At 40.8% G+C, this 13,964-nt stretch overlaps 3 protein-coding genes across 10 annotated transcripts; 2 read left to right on the top strand and 1 right to left on the bottom strand.

Annotated features, from left to right (window-relative positions):
- Positions 1-7,045: 7,045 nt before the first annotated feature.
- On the top strand, positions 7,046-7,839 carry LOC143354252 (large ribosomal subunit protein mL63). Its single transcript, XM_076788200.1, has 2 exons — positions 7,046-7,261; positions 7,491-7,839. Exons 1-2 carry the CDS (start codon positions 7,194-7,196, stop codon positions 7,753-7,755), a joined length of 333 nt encoding a protein of 110 aa, XP_076644315.1. The 5' UTR covers positions 7,046-7,193; the 3' UTR covers positions 7,756-7,839.
- Positions 7,743-11,909, bottom strand: LOC143354251 (apoptosis-inducing factor 3). Of its 5 annotated transcripts, XM_076788197.1 has the most exons (8): positions 11,810-11,866; positions 11,188-11,475; positions 9,840-10,132; positions 9,415-9,751; positions 8,989-9,339; positions 8,702-8,907; positions 8,387-8,603; positions 7,743-8,300 (listed from the first exon to the last, which is right to left on the bottom strand). In XM_076788197.1, exons 2-8 carry the CDS (start codon positions 11,255-11,257, stop codon positions 8,041-8,043), a joined length of 1,734 nt encoding a protein of 577 aa, XP_076644312.1. In that variant the 5' UTR covers positions 11,258-11,475; positions 11,810-11,866; the 3' UTR covers positions 7,743-8,040. The 5 variants fall into 5 exon arrangements, with proteins under 5 accessions (XP_076644312.1, XP_076644311.1, XP_076644313.1 ...); XM_076788196.1 differs by having other exon boundaries at positions 11,188-11,909; XM_076788198.1 differs by lacking the exons at positions 11,188-11,475; positions 11,810-11,866 and adding an exon at positions 10,587-10,688.
- Positions 11,910-13,056: 1,147 nt separating this feature from the next.
- On the top strand, positions 13,057-13,894 carry Agt (O-6-alkylguanine-DNA alkyltransferase). Of its 4 annotated transcripts, none has more exons than XM_076788190.1 (2): positions 13,057-13,129; positions 13,197-13,894. In XM_076788190.1, the coding sequence occupies exon 2, from the start codon at positions 13,228-13,230 to the stop codon at positions 13,783-13,785; it is 558 nt and encodes a 185-aa protein (XP_076644305.1). In that variant the 5' UTR covers positions 13,057-13,129; positions 13,197-13,227; the 3' UTR covers positions 13,786-13,894. The 4 variants fall into 4 exon arrangements, with proteins under 4 accessions (XP_076644305.1, XP_076644308.1, XP_076644307.1 ...); XM_076788193.1 differs by having other exon boundaries at positions 13,070-13,112; XM_076788192.1 differs by having other exon boundaries at positions 13,086-13,119.
- Positions 13,895-13,964: the final 70 nt, after the last annotated feature.

Raw genomic sequence — 13,964 nt, 5'->3', positions numbered from 1 at the left:
TTTCTCTCTCGAATCGGCACGAATTCCCGGACACGTGCGTCATTTCTCGATATATGTCGCAAATACTTGGCTGATAAAATTCGCAGAACCAACCCCACCACCGCGGGGTATAGCCCGCGAGGGGCCTCAAAGATCCAGAGGCTTCGGACGCCGAGGAGTGTGGACATGATACGGGTTGGGTACGACGTTCGCGTGGATCAAAGAATAATAGTATCTGGGCGATATATGTCACTGACAAGACCCGTGTTGTGGACATATATCGAGAAAACACTGCGTACATATACGAGATGCGAATACAGTGTTTCCTTGATATATGTCCGAAATATCTAACCGATAAAAGTCGGGGAACCGAGGCCTCTAGCTTTACTGTCCTTTTCTATATTCGGCGTGGATCAAAGAATAGTATCTCCTGGACGATATATGTCGCTGACAAGACTCGTATTGTGGACATATATCGAGAAAACACTGTATACATATACGAGATGCGAATACAGTGTTTCCTCGATATATGTCCGAAATATCTAATCGATAAAAGTCGGGGAACCGAGGCCTCTAGCTTTACTGTCCTTTTCTTCGTTCGGCGTGGATCAAAGAATAGTATCTCCTGGCCAATATATGTCCCCGGCTGGAGCCGTGTTGTGGACATATATCGAGAGAACACCTGTACACCTTTTGTCAGTTCATACGAAGCGACGGGAACGGTGGTCGATGTAAAGAGAGACCACGAGGAAAGCGACGACAACGACGATCTCGATCGCGATCACGATCACGACGACTAAAAACGCAAGTAACCGATACATGTTGTTTTACGAAACGCGAGCTGTCGATTTAGAAGAATTTTCAAGTAACCGATTTTTATTATTGTACCTCTCAGATAATATACTCGTGCAATTTCTATTTTATTAAACGTATAAAATGAGAGATCCAAGTTCTTATAATTGACGAGCATGTTGGTAGTTTGCAGCGCGATTCGAATTTATACATACGTACGTATACATTATATCTATACATATTATCGAATCTTAATACACGCAATTAGATGTTCCCTTGAATTTTATTACAAACTAACGAGTAACCGTGATTTATGTAGCGGACCCACTACATAGATACGTAACATACGTGTATTTAAATCGTTGTAGCGATTTTCTCGATGAGAACCGGAAAACAGAAGGGGCTAGAACCGAACCGTAAAACGAGTTACATCTATTGTATGTATTATCGTTTCCCGTTGAAACAATCAACGATTCTCGCGTTCGTGTCTTAATCCGATTTTACAGTGATTTCGAGTAACGTTTTTAAAACAACATATTTCTCTTTATCCGCGATTTCAAATTATCGTCTAAGCATACGTAAATCACTTTTAAATAACGCATTATCGTGCTGGAATAGCATTTTAAAGTACGTCTATGCGATATTTCTTCCGTCAAAAGGTCTAGATCAAATTTTTCTCCTGTTATCGAGAATTCAGCTCGATCCGTATTTTCTAACGATTCGACGGACAGAGAGAGAGAGAGAGAGAGAGAGAGAGAGAGAGAATGAGTGCGAAAGAGAGAATGTGTGTGAAAGTGAGAATGACAGCAAGAGAAAAAGGGCGAGAGAGAGAGAGAGAGAGAGAGAAAGAGAATAAGCTTCCTCGGGAAACCTGAGTGCCAAGGGAAGCGAAGGGTAACGAAGGGAAGCGAAGGGAAGCGACGGGAAACAAGATAACAATCGACTTTTCTATCGTCGACTCTCGACGAGTGTCTCGCTGTCGGGACGAGTACCCAAAATTCCAGCTACAGACAATATTTTCGAGCTTTTGCACGACATTCGAAGCCGAAGAAGAAGCGTCGCGACGCCAAACGGCGACGACGATTCTCGTACGTCCAGCTACGAAATTTTGTTGATACGCGTCTAGTTAGATTTTACACGACGCTTCAGCGACGCTGCTAGATGCAACAAGTTTTACGACGATTTTTGACGAGAAGACAACGGACGGAAATCGCATGAAACCGACTTTCAAAAGCCGAGGGAACAAATGAACGGATTTTGAAAATACGTTGTTCCAAAGGGATGAGTTTTCGCACGTGTACGCGCGAGGCGTCTATGTTTGTATTTGCGTTTGCGTTTTGCGTTTGCGTTTTGCGTTTGCTGTGCGGATATCTGTTGCGCGTGCATAATTCGAAAGACAACAGAATTTTGAGAATAATCGGATGTATCCTTTTGATACAACGTTGTCGTAACGGAAAGCGGATTGATTTGTACCGATTAAAATTATTTTTATATTAAACACAGTCTCGATACGTTCCGGCTTTCGATTTCGATCGTAAACTTTGAAGCGAGTGACTTCCAAACGACTGCTACTTCTAACTTGTAATTTTACTTCTACTATTTGTACTAGTATTTCTACTTTTACTTTTACCATTCACTATTACTCTATGGTTTAATATGTGAATCTTGTTGACCCTTAGCGTAGTATTATACACTTGACACTAAACGTACCACCACCGGCCAAATGACCGGTTCTAGATTTTTGATTTGACAATTATTGAAATTATAAAGATGCTTTCATGAGCAATGATTCAATGAATATCTTTAGTAGAGCACGCATTGCAATAAGAACCGCGCAAAGTCTAAATAAATGAAATCTCGTCATTTTTATAAGGCAACATGTACCTGTTACATTTATACCTCGGTACGTTTAGTGTTAACAAGTACAGTGATTCCTCCGATATATGTCGCCAAGGCCCGGATGATAAACGTCGCGGAATTATCCCCACTACCGCAGGGTGTACTCCGTGGGGGGCCGCGAAGCCCGAGAGGCCTCGGTAAACATAACACGGCTCGAGTATGTCTCTTAGACGACACACGACCCGTGTTGTGGACATATATCGAGAATTCGCTGTGTCAGCTATCGTTTTGTCCTGATTACTATAGACCACGGACTACAGACTACAGAGTACAGACTACAGACTACAGACTACAAACTATCACACATACTACAGGCCACAAACTACAGATCACAGCGCGGCGGACGCGCGTCACGGGGAAAGTTATGGCACCGCTGTTTCTCGGTAGCGTTGCTCGTCGGAGAAGAGTAGAATTTCAAAGCTGGGACAATCAAACTTTTTCTACTTTCTACGTCCTACGAGTACAGAGGAAACTGTCTCTTGATTCTCCGGACAGAGCGTCCCATCGTTTCGTCGCGTTGGCTTCGGCGAACTTCTCCGCGACAAAGCGAAACCAAAGAAAAATCACGGCGCGCACGAGCTTTGGAATTTTAGTCTGCGACAGATGTATGCGTAGATCCAAGGAGGAGGCGGTTCTCGGAGGAGCGCTTCGGACCAGTTTCGAGTTTCACCGTCGTGACATTGGACTTTGCGAGCGAATCGATGAAATGCTATAGTGTGCACCCGTCGTGAAAACTCGTCCGTTGTTAAACGAGCGAGGTTGCACGCGACTGTGGGCGGTTTAGTCAATGAACGAGCGAAGAAGCGGAAAACCGACGCGTGTCATTTTTCCGAGGGAAAACGCTTCGATCGAAGGATCCGCGGATCGTACGGGTCCGTTGGAAATTAGTTGAATTAATAGGCTGCGACGACAGCGGAAACGGAAACGGAAATGGAAGCGGCCGTTGCCGCGGCCAGCCTGCAGCGAGCAAGTCGCGAATAAGACGCGACGCGACGCGACGCTGGTCGCGTCCTCCGCGTCGCGTTCGAGTTCGAGTTCACGCGATACAGTGTTTTCTCGATATATGTCCCGATTGTCTAACCGGTAAAGGTCCCGGAACTGTCCCCACCGCCGCGGGATATACCCCGTGAGGGGCAATAGTATCTCCTGGCCAATATATGTCACTGGCTAGACCCGTTTCGTGGACATATATCGAGAGAACGGCTGTACTTACTGTTTAACTTCGTTATCGATCGTATCCGTTGGCCGGTCGATAATTCTAGCTTAATTAGCCAATAACACGCACGATAGAGTTTATTTTTTTGGTCGCAGAATATTGTTATAGGTGTACATTGAACGAAAACGGAAAAAGAAAAGAGAAGTAACGACGTGTTGCGTACATACGACAACTAGACAGAACACACCGTCGAGGGTGTTTATTGGCCGGGAGAATCGTGCGAAGGAACGAGGAAAGCGAGGGGAAAGGGGACGAGGCAATTAGCGATCACGCGAATCTACCACGAAACGCGGTAGTCGCGTCGCATCGATCGCCGATTTCGAAACTCGTGTCCTTTCCCCTCGCATAGTGACCGATCGACCGCTACCAATTAGGCAATTAGCGAACGTTGTCACCGTCGGGTCCGCCGATTTTCTCGCATTTCAACCGATCCCTCGCGACAGTCGAAAGCTGTTGACGCCGGCTCATCTTCGTCTCGCGCGATCAACTTTTCTGATCTCCTTCGATGTCCTTCGATCGCTTTCGATGGCTCTCGACGGCTCTCGATGGCCTTCGATGGCGTTCGAGCAGCGTGAATGCGGAATGGCTGGACGAGAGTGTACACGGAGGAAGAGAAAAAGGGTGAAAGGGCGAGGAGAATAGAATAACAAAAGCCGTTTAGCAAAAGAAAAATCGAAAATCGAGCGGCAGACAACTCTGTTCGTTTCTCGAGCGAACACGGATGCTATCGAGGTTCGCAGAGTGTCCCCTCGACATTTGCGGTCAAGGAACAGTTTTGGGGCTGTTCGCTCAGTGCGAACTATGGCTATGTACTGTGGCATTAGTAAAATTAAGATCGCGTTTAGCGAACGATTCATCGGCCGACCGACACGCGTGCAGTGCCGCGTAGAACGTATACAACTCTGCTGTGCTCGCATTGTCATCGTACAGTTATCGTGCGCGTAAGCGTTAACGCATTTCCTTTTTCTGTTCGAAAAAACTGACAACGTAAGCGACTCCGGAGTTTAGCAAAACGCAGGAAGAATTCTCGTTATCGTTATCGTTATCGTTATCGTTACCGTTATCGTTATCGTTATCGTTAATATAATAATTCGTATTGCAAAACCGGTTGGTGCGCACGTCGATCAACAGCATAAAACCGCGTATATCGTACCTCCTGCGGGCGTAGGGCGTAGGGCGTAGGACGTAGGACGTAGGGCGTAGGGAGTAGGGCGTAGATGCGCGCTTCCGTCGCGTCGCATCGGCTCGATTCGACGATATATCGATGCGAGACCGTTTTCTCTAGATTTCGATAAATAACCCTTTTTATTACACCGTTGCGCGTCGGAGCCTCGCGTCGATACACCGAATTATTATATTAATAATAACTGAAACGATTTTCTAAGTAATTTTGTACCGGTATCGGTAGTTCAAATGGCGACAGTGAGTTACAGAGAGACAAGGGCCGGGGAGGAGAGAGAGAGAGAGAGAGAGAGAGAGAGAGAATATGCATGCAGTATGATCTATCGTGTAAAAGAATGTGATGGAGGAATGGGAGTGAGATAATTGAAAACCGAGAAAACCAACGGAAGAAAACCGAAGAAAACACGGAGGAGAGAGTTTGTCTGTCTGCCTGTCTGCCTGTCTGTCTGTCTGTCTGTCTGTCTGTCTGTCTGTCTGTCTGTACGTCTGTCTATCTGTCTGTCTGTCTGTGTGTATGTATGCGTGCAACAATATTACGAATCATCGATCACGGGTAATTAGCGTGCGTTCAAATTATCCCGCGAGACGTTTCCTTTTTGCGATTGAAACGGAGAACAAACGAGAATCTGCGAAACGGCGAAAGGATGAGCAAAAGCGAGATAACGAAAGAGAAATGAAAACGCGGTAGAGAACCTGCAAATGGAGAGAAACGACGAGGAAGATGTGCGTACACGTACACGGGGAGGGGGGGGGAAGAGGGAAAACAAATTATGTAACGGTAGTAGGGAATCGTAATTTGTCAAGCTCGTTTCTCGATCACACTACTCTAATTACCCAGATGTAATTTGTACTGTGTAACTATTACTATTTTTATGAATTTTTGTACATTTTTCTAATTATTTTGTATGAAAACCTTTAGCGGAAAGAGTGGCACGAGTCTGGCACCCAACAACTTTTCCCCGATTCGAAAATACAAAAAAGAAAGAAAAAACGTGTTCGTTGTTGCGTTGAACGCGATGTGCAACGCGCGCGTGCGCGCGCGCTCACGCCCGATATAACGATTACGTGATCGAACGCGATCGAGGCGTTGATGCTGGGTGCCGAAGCAGAATGGACTTTAAATGCGATTTATATTTCAAACGGGAGAAAGTGGAAGAGGAATTTGTTGCGCGTACACCGTGAGATTCGGAGGAAAGCCAGCCACAGCTTTCAAGTAGCATAGTCCACCATTTGTTCGAACGATTTGTTCATCCGCCTATCTATCCGATCTACCTTCCAGATTCTGTCTATCGAAGTACCTGTTTCGTTTTAGCTTCTAACCTGCAAGCAAACTCTCATCTACATATTCTCGTCTTTTCTGTCTTCAACTGTTACCGTTGTCTTCTTCTTTCATTCTTTTTCCAAATATCCCTGTTCTATTCCTGTCTCTTTTGCGTAATGTCGCGACACGAATTTGAACAGCGACAAAAGAATCTCGACAAGGATAGAGAAACGGAGAGACAGGCGGGTAGACAACGATGCGCAGAAGCAGTGGCTATGAAAACCAAAATAGTCTCGCGTATTAGATACCGAATGCGTGAACCTCCTTCGTAATTTGACAACGTGTTTGTTATTAATTATAAGAATCACATTTTCTTTTTTGTCTTGAATTTGAGATGCTATAAAATAGATCGATTCTTTCATGGAAATGCGAGTTTTTATCTGACTATGTCCGATCCTTCCATTTTAGCACAACCAGCCTGACCGTGTAAGTATGTAGCTAACACCGTCGACGTTCAACGGAAGCAATTTGAGTTCTTCAATATTTATAGTTTAATATTTATATTTATATTCTCCTCTCACATTTTTTTCATGATCGTTTCAAACCGCGTTGCCGCCCGTCCTTTTCGAAATTTCCTCGGCCAATCGAAACTCGTAGCGAATCGCATCTCCCCCCACCACGACACAACTTCAAGATGGCGGACACGCGTGGACACGTGACGCCTAACCTAACCTTGTATTGTTGTCTCGCTTCTCTGTGTGGCGTGTAGAGCAGTGCGGACAGTGCGACAAGTATAAGGTTAAGTTGAAAGAACAGCTATCGAATTCGTTTAAAAGCGAAAGAAGAACCTGCGTGTTGATCGACATGCGTCTGGCGGGAATACTTTATAAAGAATTTTATAAAGTTCATAACATACCTTACCGATTCCGAGGGTACGTACAACCAGTTCGAGTATTTTCGTATCAGTCGCTCGAAACATAACCTCTCTTACTTTCCCTGCTCGTTTATGCCCTATCCATTTATCCCGTTTAAACCGATACCACCGTGTTTCGGTTAATATTTTTCCAATTGCTTCTAATCGACCTGTTTTATACAAAACTTGTTTCGCGCGATTGCAAATTATATAGTTAATGGTATACTCGAGCATCGCATTAAATGCAGGAAATACCGTAAAGAAAGAAAGGTGACCCTTAAAGATATCATGGAGTTTAAATGGGACCTCGAGAGGGAAGAACAAAATATGTTGTTGCTAAGGCATCCTTATCTTACCATCGAACAATCCCGTGGTCACATGGCAGATGTCAAAGAATCAAGGATACATAGGTTGATCATGAACTCGCTCGAAGAGAGAAACGCAAGATTCAACAAGACTGTTACCATTAAGGATCGATTAAATTATTACATGTTGAACGAACCGTGGGAATAATATGTATCTTATTTATTCTATAAAGCCTAATTAACATCTTGTTCTTTCTTTATGAATAAACGTTTTGTTTGTGTGCACCGTAAAGCGACGATAGCTTTTTGTTAGACATAAGCTTAAAAGAAATGTTTAGCGCCCTTCGTACACAATTGGTGAGTTGTAGGATAACTATACAAACATAGCGAAATGAAGCTTCGTTTGTTGTTAACAAATCAAAATATATAATACTGGATATACATTTTAGAATGTAACATATGAAAGGGTGATTTCTTCTTAGCGAGTGTCTGTTCATGGGTTTGTTGTAATTTCCTTCTGAAAGCGTTCAACCAAATCCTTCGGTTTATTTCTAATCCAGCCAAACGGATTATGGTTAATCATGATCTCTGTTAACGATTTTCCTTCGTATAGAAAATTTGCAAAGTCGGACACAACAGGGTCGGCACCGACGCTACTCATTGCGATAACTTTACCGTCTTTAATGTAATATGCGAAAAACTCAAATTTTTCTAAAGAACCATAAATTTTTATTTTATCCGGTTTTCCATATCCTGAAAGCAGGAAGAGTTTCAATGGAAATTCGTACAGCATTTCGTAAGCTTAACATTTTTGTATGGCCAGCGAACGATAAACTTACCGGCGTATCGATAACTTTTACCAAATAGAGTGGTCCAGAAAAATGGAATTGTGTTTAACGGTGCATTTCGATCGCATATATTTAACGCCGCTATTTTGCCATGATAATGTGCCAGGGAATAGTGGCCCACTGCCGCAGATAAGCTGTCGGAACCAAACAGTGGTGCGTACGCAATGTCACCGCCTGCATACACGTTTTCCACGTTCGTCCTCAAGTACTAAAAATTGATTATTTATTATTTTACGACTCCTCGAATCCCGAGAGTTTCTACTCTGTATTCTGTACACGGTGCAAATATCCGCCTACATGCTTTACCTTGTCGACTTTTATGCTACCGTCTTCTAACATTTCGATCGGAGAATCTTTTATCCAATCGGTATAAAACGTAGATCCAATTCCAATAATAGCTACATCGGCTGTAAGTACTGTACCATCGGTAAGCACAACTGTACCTACACTATTTTTGTCGGTCTCCTTCTCAACAAACTGTGCAATATTGTTTCCAAATAGAAACTTAATACCTTGAACAACACATTTCGTTATTGTTGATTTCGCTTTGTATAAGTCGAACAGTGTGAAAAAGAGAAGAACAACAACAGTACCTTTTTCCTCGAATTCTTGTCTAACTCTGTTTCCGATCTCTGCACCAAAGATAGGTTCTAGAGGTGTTACACCTCTTCCTATAATAGTCACGGATGCGGATTTATTCACGCAATAAGCAGCAGCTTCCATACCAATAAATCCTAATCCAAGTACTACAATGTGTTTCTGTGGTGATAATTTTGATAGTATACTTTGAGCATCGGTATAATCTCTCAACACATAAACATTGGCTAGATTTATGCCGGGTACATCAGGCATTCTAGGCTTGCTTCCGGTGCAAATAAACAAGTAATTATAATTTAATTTTTCATTGTTACTTAACTGGACTACTTTTTCATTTGTATTCAAACCTGGAGCAGACGATGAGTGGTTATTTCTAATCAAGTTAAATTAGGTATGTTTTATTATTGTTATAGTTGAATTACCTGTTGCTACTGTGCCCAGTTTCATTTCGATACTGTGATTCTTATAAAACGAATGCGGCCTTAAAGCTGACTGCTCGACATCGACATCAAAAGCTTTGGATACTTTGACTCTATCGTACGGAACTACATTCTCTCTGCAGACCATGATTATATTACCCGTAAAATTTTCTTGTCTCAAAGTTTCCGCGCAAGTTGCCCCAGCTGGTCCTCCTCCGACTATTACAACGGTACTTTGATTGTTATTGTCCTGGGCACACATCTGTTTCGTACGTCTATTTAATCCTAATTCTTTACGGTCCGCTCTCACGCTCACAAGACCGCTGTCATCTACCTTCACCTATTTTCAAAACAAAATCTATTGTAATAGCAAGTTGTTGTCTTGCCGATAATAGTTTCCCAATAACTTTTTATCAACGATACAGTACTTTGTAACATGGCAGAGAATCTAGGCCTGGATGATCTTCTATGTCTCCTGTTTTGATGTTGAAACAAGCGCCGTGCCATGGACACCTGACTCTTCCATCTCCCAATGCTCCTGTATGAAGAAGAGCTCCGTAGTGAGTACATTTTGTACCTATTGCATGCAACTCTCCCTTTTGTTTAATCAACAAGATTTTTTCGCCAGCATCTCCCAGTGGCAACAATTTCATTTCATTTTCTTTAATGTCTGATTCCTTGCACACCACATTTTCGATGTAATCATATTTCTCTGGTTTACCTAAATAAAAATACGATGTAACGATTATATATTGGAAGAAATACACGTGTTGTTGATCATTAATTGCAAAATACTTGTAACTAAATAATAATTTCCGATGTAAACATATTGTCTGTAATACGATTGGTATACGAATCAACGATCAAAACTCACAACTACAACAACATTTCAAATTATTACGCGACCGAATATCCTGTTTCGGTTTGTTACACTCACTGCAAATGTAAAACTTCCTTTCGGAATTTAATTCTGACATTCTAGCTTTATGTATCTTCGATCGAACATGAGAAATGGCGTTATACGACAAACGTGTCAAATGTTTCACAGAGTAGTACAAACACATATCGAATCGTTACAATGAATCATCATGCTGTTTCAAGTCCTCATTTCGTCAAGGATACACTATTGGAGATCTAGCATTGAGTTTCTTTTTAAAGAAAATCCATTACCGTACCTAGGTGGAATTCGCGTGGAACTATAGGGAGGTTATTACCTATACATACGTCCAACGTGCATGCATGCATCAACACTGATACACATACATACACATATGTATGTATGTGCTCATAGATCTATCTATGTATTCGTAATGAGTATACATATATGTAAGCATATCAAGATAGCCTTTATATCAATTTACGTGCACGTGTGTTACCATTTTATGCGTAAGGCATTTATTCATAGTAAATAATAACTGTTAAAGGACACGGTAATATATATATATATATGTAAACAGGAAAATTTTCGGGCGGTTACGTCTCGTTTTGAATCATCATTAGTAAAATCCTGCAAGAATCGATCGATAGAAAAACCCGTGCGTATAGTGTGTATTATAAGTATACTTCGCTGATAGAAAATTGTATAAAATTTAGTTTAGTCTACTCGACATTCAAATCTTGTTTTTCCGAAATATATAGCGATAACAATAATCGCGATCAATCTCTAAATGTGTCTGTAGTATGCATACCACATCGATGATTTTATATCGAGAGTTTGGATAATGCGTTGGAGCTTATAGAAACAAAAAGTGTAAGTATATATATGTATATGCGTACTCGAGGAGGATTTTCCTGGCATGACCCTTGAACTTGCCGGAATAAGTCCTTTACAGTTATTGGCGCCCATTCTATCTATGCTATGGCACTTATCACTCGGAAATATTGTTTCACAAACGGTATCGAGTTATCTAGAAATAAACTGTCTTGATTTCCTTTAATCTACAAGTATGCATCTGTAGCAGCCTCGCTAAAGTTCATTTCAACTGTGACGACGTCCTTGTATTACTTATCGTAGACTACACACTAAATAAACTTTCACTATATTCCGAAGTAACAGGCCATGGTCTACAATAATAGAAGAAAACTCTTATCTTACTTGTACCGTAAGAATACTTTCATAGAAGGAACGACGATTCATACAACGTTATGAAACAGTTTTAAATGAACTGCATCTTCCACAATAAAAACTGTAATTAGCTTTACTCTAAACCTGGTATAATTGTGGAAGATTAAACGTATAAATGAACAGTCGAAAATTATGATTTATAAACAACAAAATGAAAAAGAACGAAAACTATTCGGAATAAATTTACACAGCAATTTGTATGAAATAACTTGGGAATTTTGTATTATCAAGGCTAATGCTGTCGTTTCCTTATTTTTTATTTATTCGACACACCTCCGAGGAACCGCAACTTGTTGCAGAACACGCAACCATATCGAACACCTACTATCAAGAGGGCGTTGAAATCGATTTTTTTTTTGGTATGTATATCTCATACTCATGTATGTATGTATGTTCATGACCAAAATACATAGTTATTTACTTAGTTTCTCAATCGAACACTACTTAATTACATCGTAAAATATGAAAATTGTTGAATATAATTCTTTGATGGTGTTAAATTGTCAGTAGGTCGTAGTCAATACCAATCACATTTTACCGCTTCCATAACCGTGGGAATCAATAAATATTCATATATATTCTATGTGTAAGAATTCAGAGCTGAGGAAATGATGAAATAAATCATTCACAGCGTAAGGCGCGATAAACAAAGTTGTGTGTTAGCGATAAGAGCAATTTTTATAGACACCACGAAATTATTGATAGCATAGACAACATACATAGTACATACAATACAATCATACTATGCATAATGTAATCTGTTCATTTGATTTCCCCGCAACTGCATCATCGGAGAGAGGAAATGAGGATGAGTAGAGTGTAGAGTGTAGAGTCTACTCCAATATCTCGTCTGTACTTCTATAGAAAAGATTCGACGCACGACAGATTACTGGACATTACCATGTGCGATAACACGATTACCCGATAAACACTTATGTTGTATTTTAACACAATCGTTTGATGTAAAAATCGACAATGACTAAACAAAGACAATGTAATGAAAAGACATATCTGCGTATTTAATTATTGAATCCTCAATTTTCCCGAACGTCCTTCTTGTCGTTGAGTTATACCACTGATTTTCGAAATTTTTGCGAATCTTCGTGCTACCTCTTTTACTATCATATTCTCCTAATACAACACTTAATTTTCTCTAATTTCAAAAAATTTAGCTGTTCCCGAAATTTTCAAAGACATTAATTTAATTCTAATATCAAATATTCATATGCAGGGTAGAGAAAGAAGATCACATTAGCTGTTGTAACTAATATTCCTTATTTCTCACTAAATAAATTACTATTTTAAACGTGTATATATATACAAAATAGAACAAAATTGAATTAAAATGTGGCCTGGTGTAGAGTGTAGACTGTAGAGCATTTTTTCGGCCGGAGTTTCGGTGCCTTCCCAAGTGCTGAACCCAAGCGGACCAAAATTAAAACGATTCCTCTATAGTATGGACTAGAACCCGAAGATCAGTTTGTAAACTCACCACCGTAGATGACGCCATTATTGTTGCACAGTGGCAACTGCCACGTGCAATAAGACGTATTTAGTAAACGTTTCGATTAGGAAGGTTCGACGTGAGAAAAAGTTAATCTTTGTAAGCGTTATAGTTATGTTCGAAATTTGTTTTAGTTTCCTCGTTGTCTTTTTTCAGGAAAGTATAAGGCATAGATATTAATATTGCAATGATTCGTTCACGAATTATGACTCAAGATGAGTATAAACAAGATCACGCTAATTTTAAAATAATTTACGGTTTTCACTCATCGCCGTTTGGAGATTGTTTGCTTGGCATGACGAACACGGACAAGGCCATAGCTTTCTTAGCGTTTGTAAATGATGGCAGTGATAAAGCGTTTACCGAGCTGAAGAATGACTGGCCTCTGTCCGAATTGGTCGAAGACAACGACAACGAAACGGCTCAAGTTGTACAGGCCATTTTTTCCCCTCGCGCAGGGAGTAACGATTCTCTGACACTACTTTTGATGGGTACGGAATTTCAAATAAAAGTTTGGCAGTGTTTACTTTGTATACCAAAGGCTACGACTATTACGTACCAGCAAGTTGCATCGGACATAAATAATCCAAAGGCAGTGCGTGCTGTAGGTAATGCTGTAATGAAAAACAAAGTTGCCTATCTTGTACCTTGTCATAGGGTCAAAGGGAAGTCTGGTAGTAACAAGTACAAATGGGGTTCGAAACTTAAAGAGGCTATCGTGTCCTACGAAATTCAGGGTAACTGAGGTTTGTTTTCTTTCTTGTATTAAATAGTTATCGGGTATCGTATAAAGTGTAAGGCTTTTATACAATTCATGGAATTGGTTGAAAACAATAAAATAACAATAACATCAAGTTATAAATATATATCCGTGATAAAACCACATATTGTTATATTTATATTTATAATTACACGAGAACCGGT

This window comes from Halictus rubicundus, chromosome 5 (genome assembly GCF_050948215.1).
Source record: "Halictus rubicundus isolate RS-2024b chromosome 5, iyHalRubi1_principal, whole genome shotgun sequence".
NCBI classification, from domain to species: Eukaryota; Metazoa; Arthropoda; class Insecta; order Hymenoptera; family Halictidae; genus Halictus; species Halictus rubicundus.
Note: the sequence above shows the minus strand (reverse complement) of the source record. Positions and strands in the feature narration are given on the sequence as shown.

Bases quoted from the DNA above. Each gene is read 5' to 3' on its own strand.
- LOC143354252 (XM_076788200.1), top strand. From the start codon at position 7,194: ATGCGTCTGGCGGGAATACTTTATAAAGAATTTTATAAAGTTCATAAC. The intron at 7,262-7,490 runs GTACGTACAACC...CATTAAATGCAG, and splicing joins ATACCTTACCGATTCCGAGG to GAAATACCGTAAAGAAAGAA.
- LOC143354251 (XM_076788194.1), bottom strand. From the start codon at position 10,475: ATGTGTTTGTACTACTCTGTGAAACATTTGACACGTTTGTCGTATAAC. The intron at 8,908-8,988 runs GTACTGTTGTTG...GTGTTGTTCAAG, and splicing joins ACAAGAATTCGAGGAAAAAG to GTATTAAGTTTCTATTTGGA. The intron at 8,604-8,701 runs GTAAAGCATGTA...ATCAATTTTTAG, and splicing joins GTAGCATAAAAGTCGACAAG to TACTTGAGGACGAACGTGGA.
- Agt (XM_076788190.1), top strand. From the start codon at position 13,228: ATGATTCGTTCACGAATTATGACTCAAGATGAGTATAAACAAGATCAC.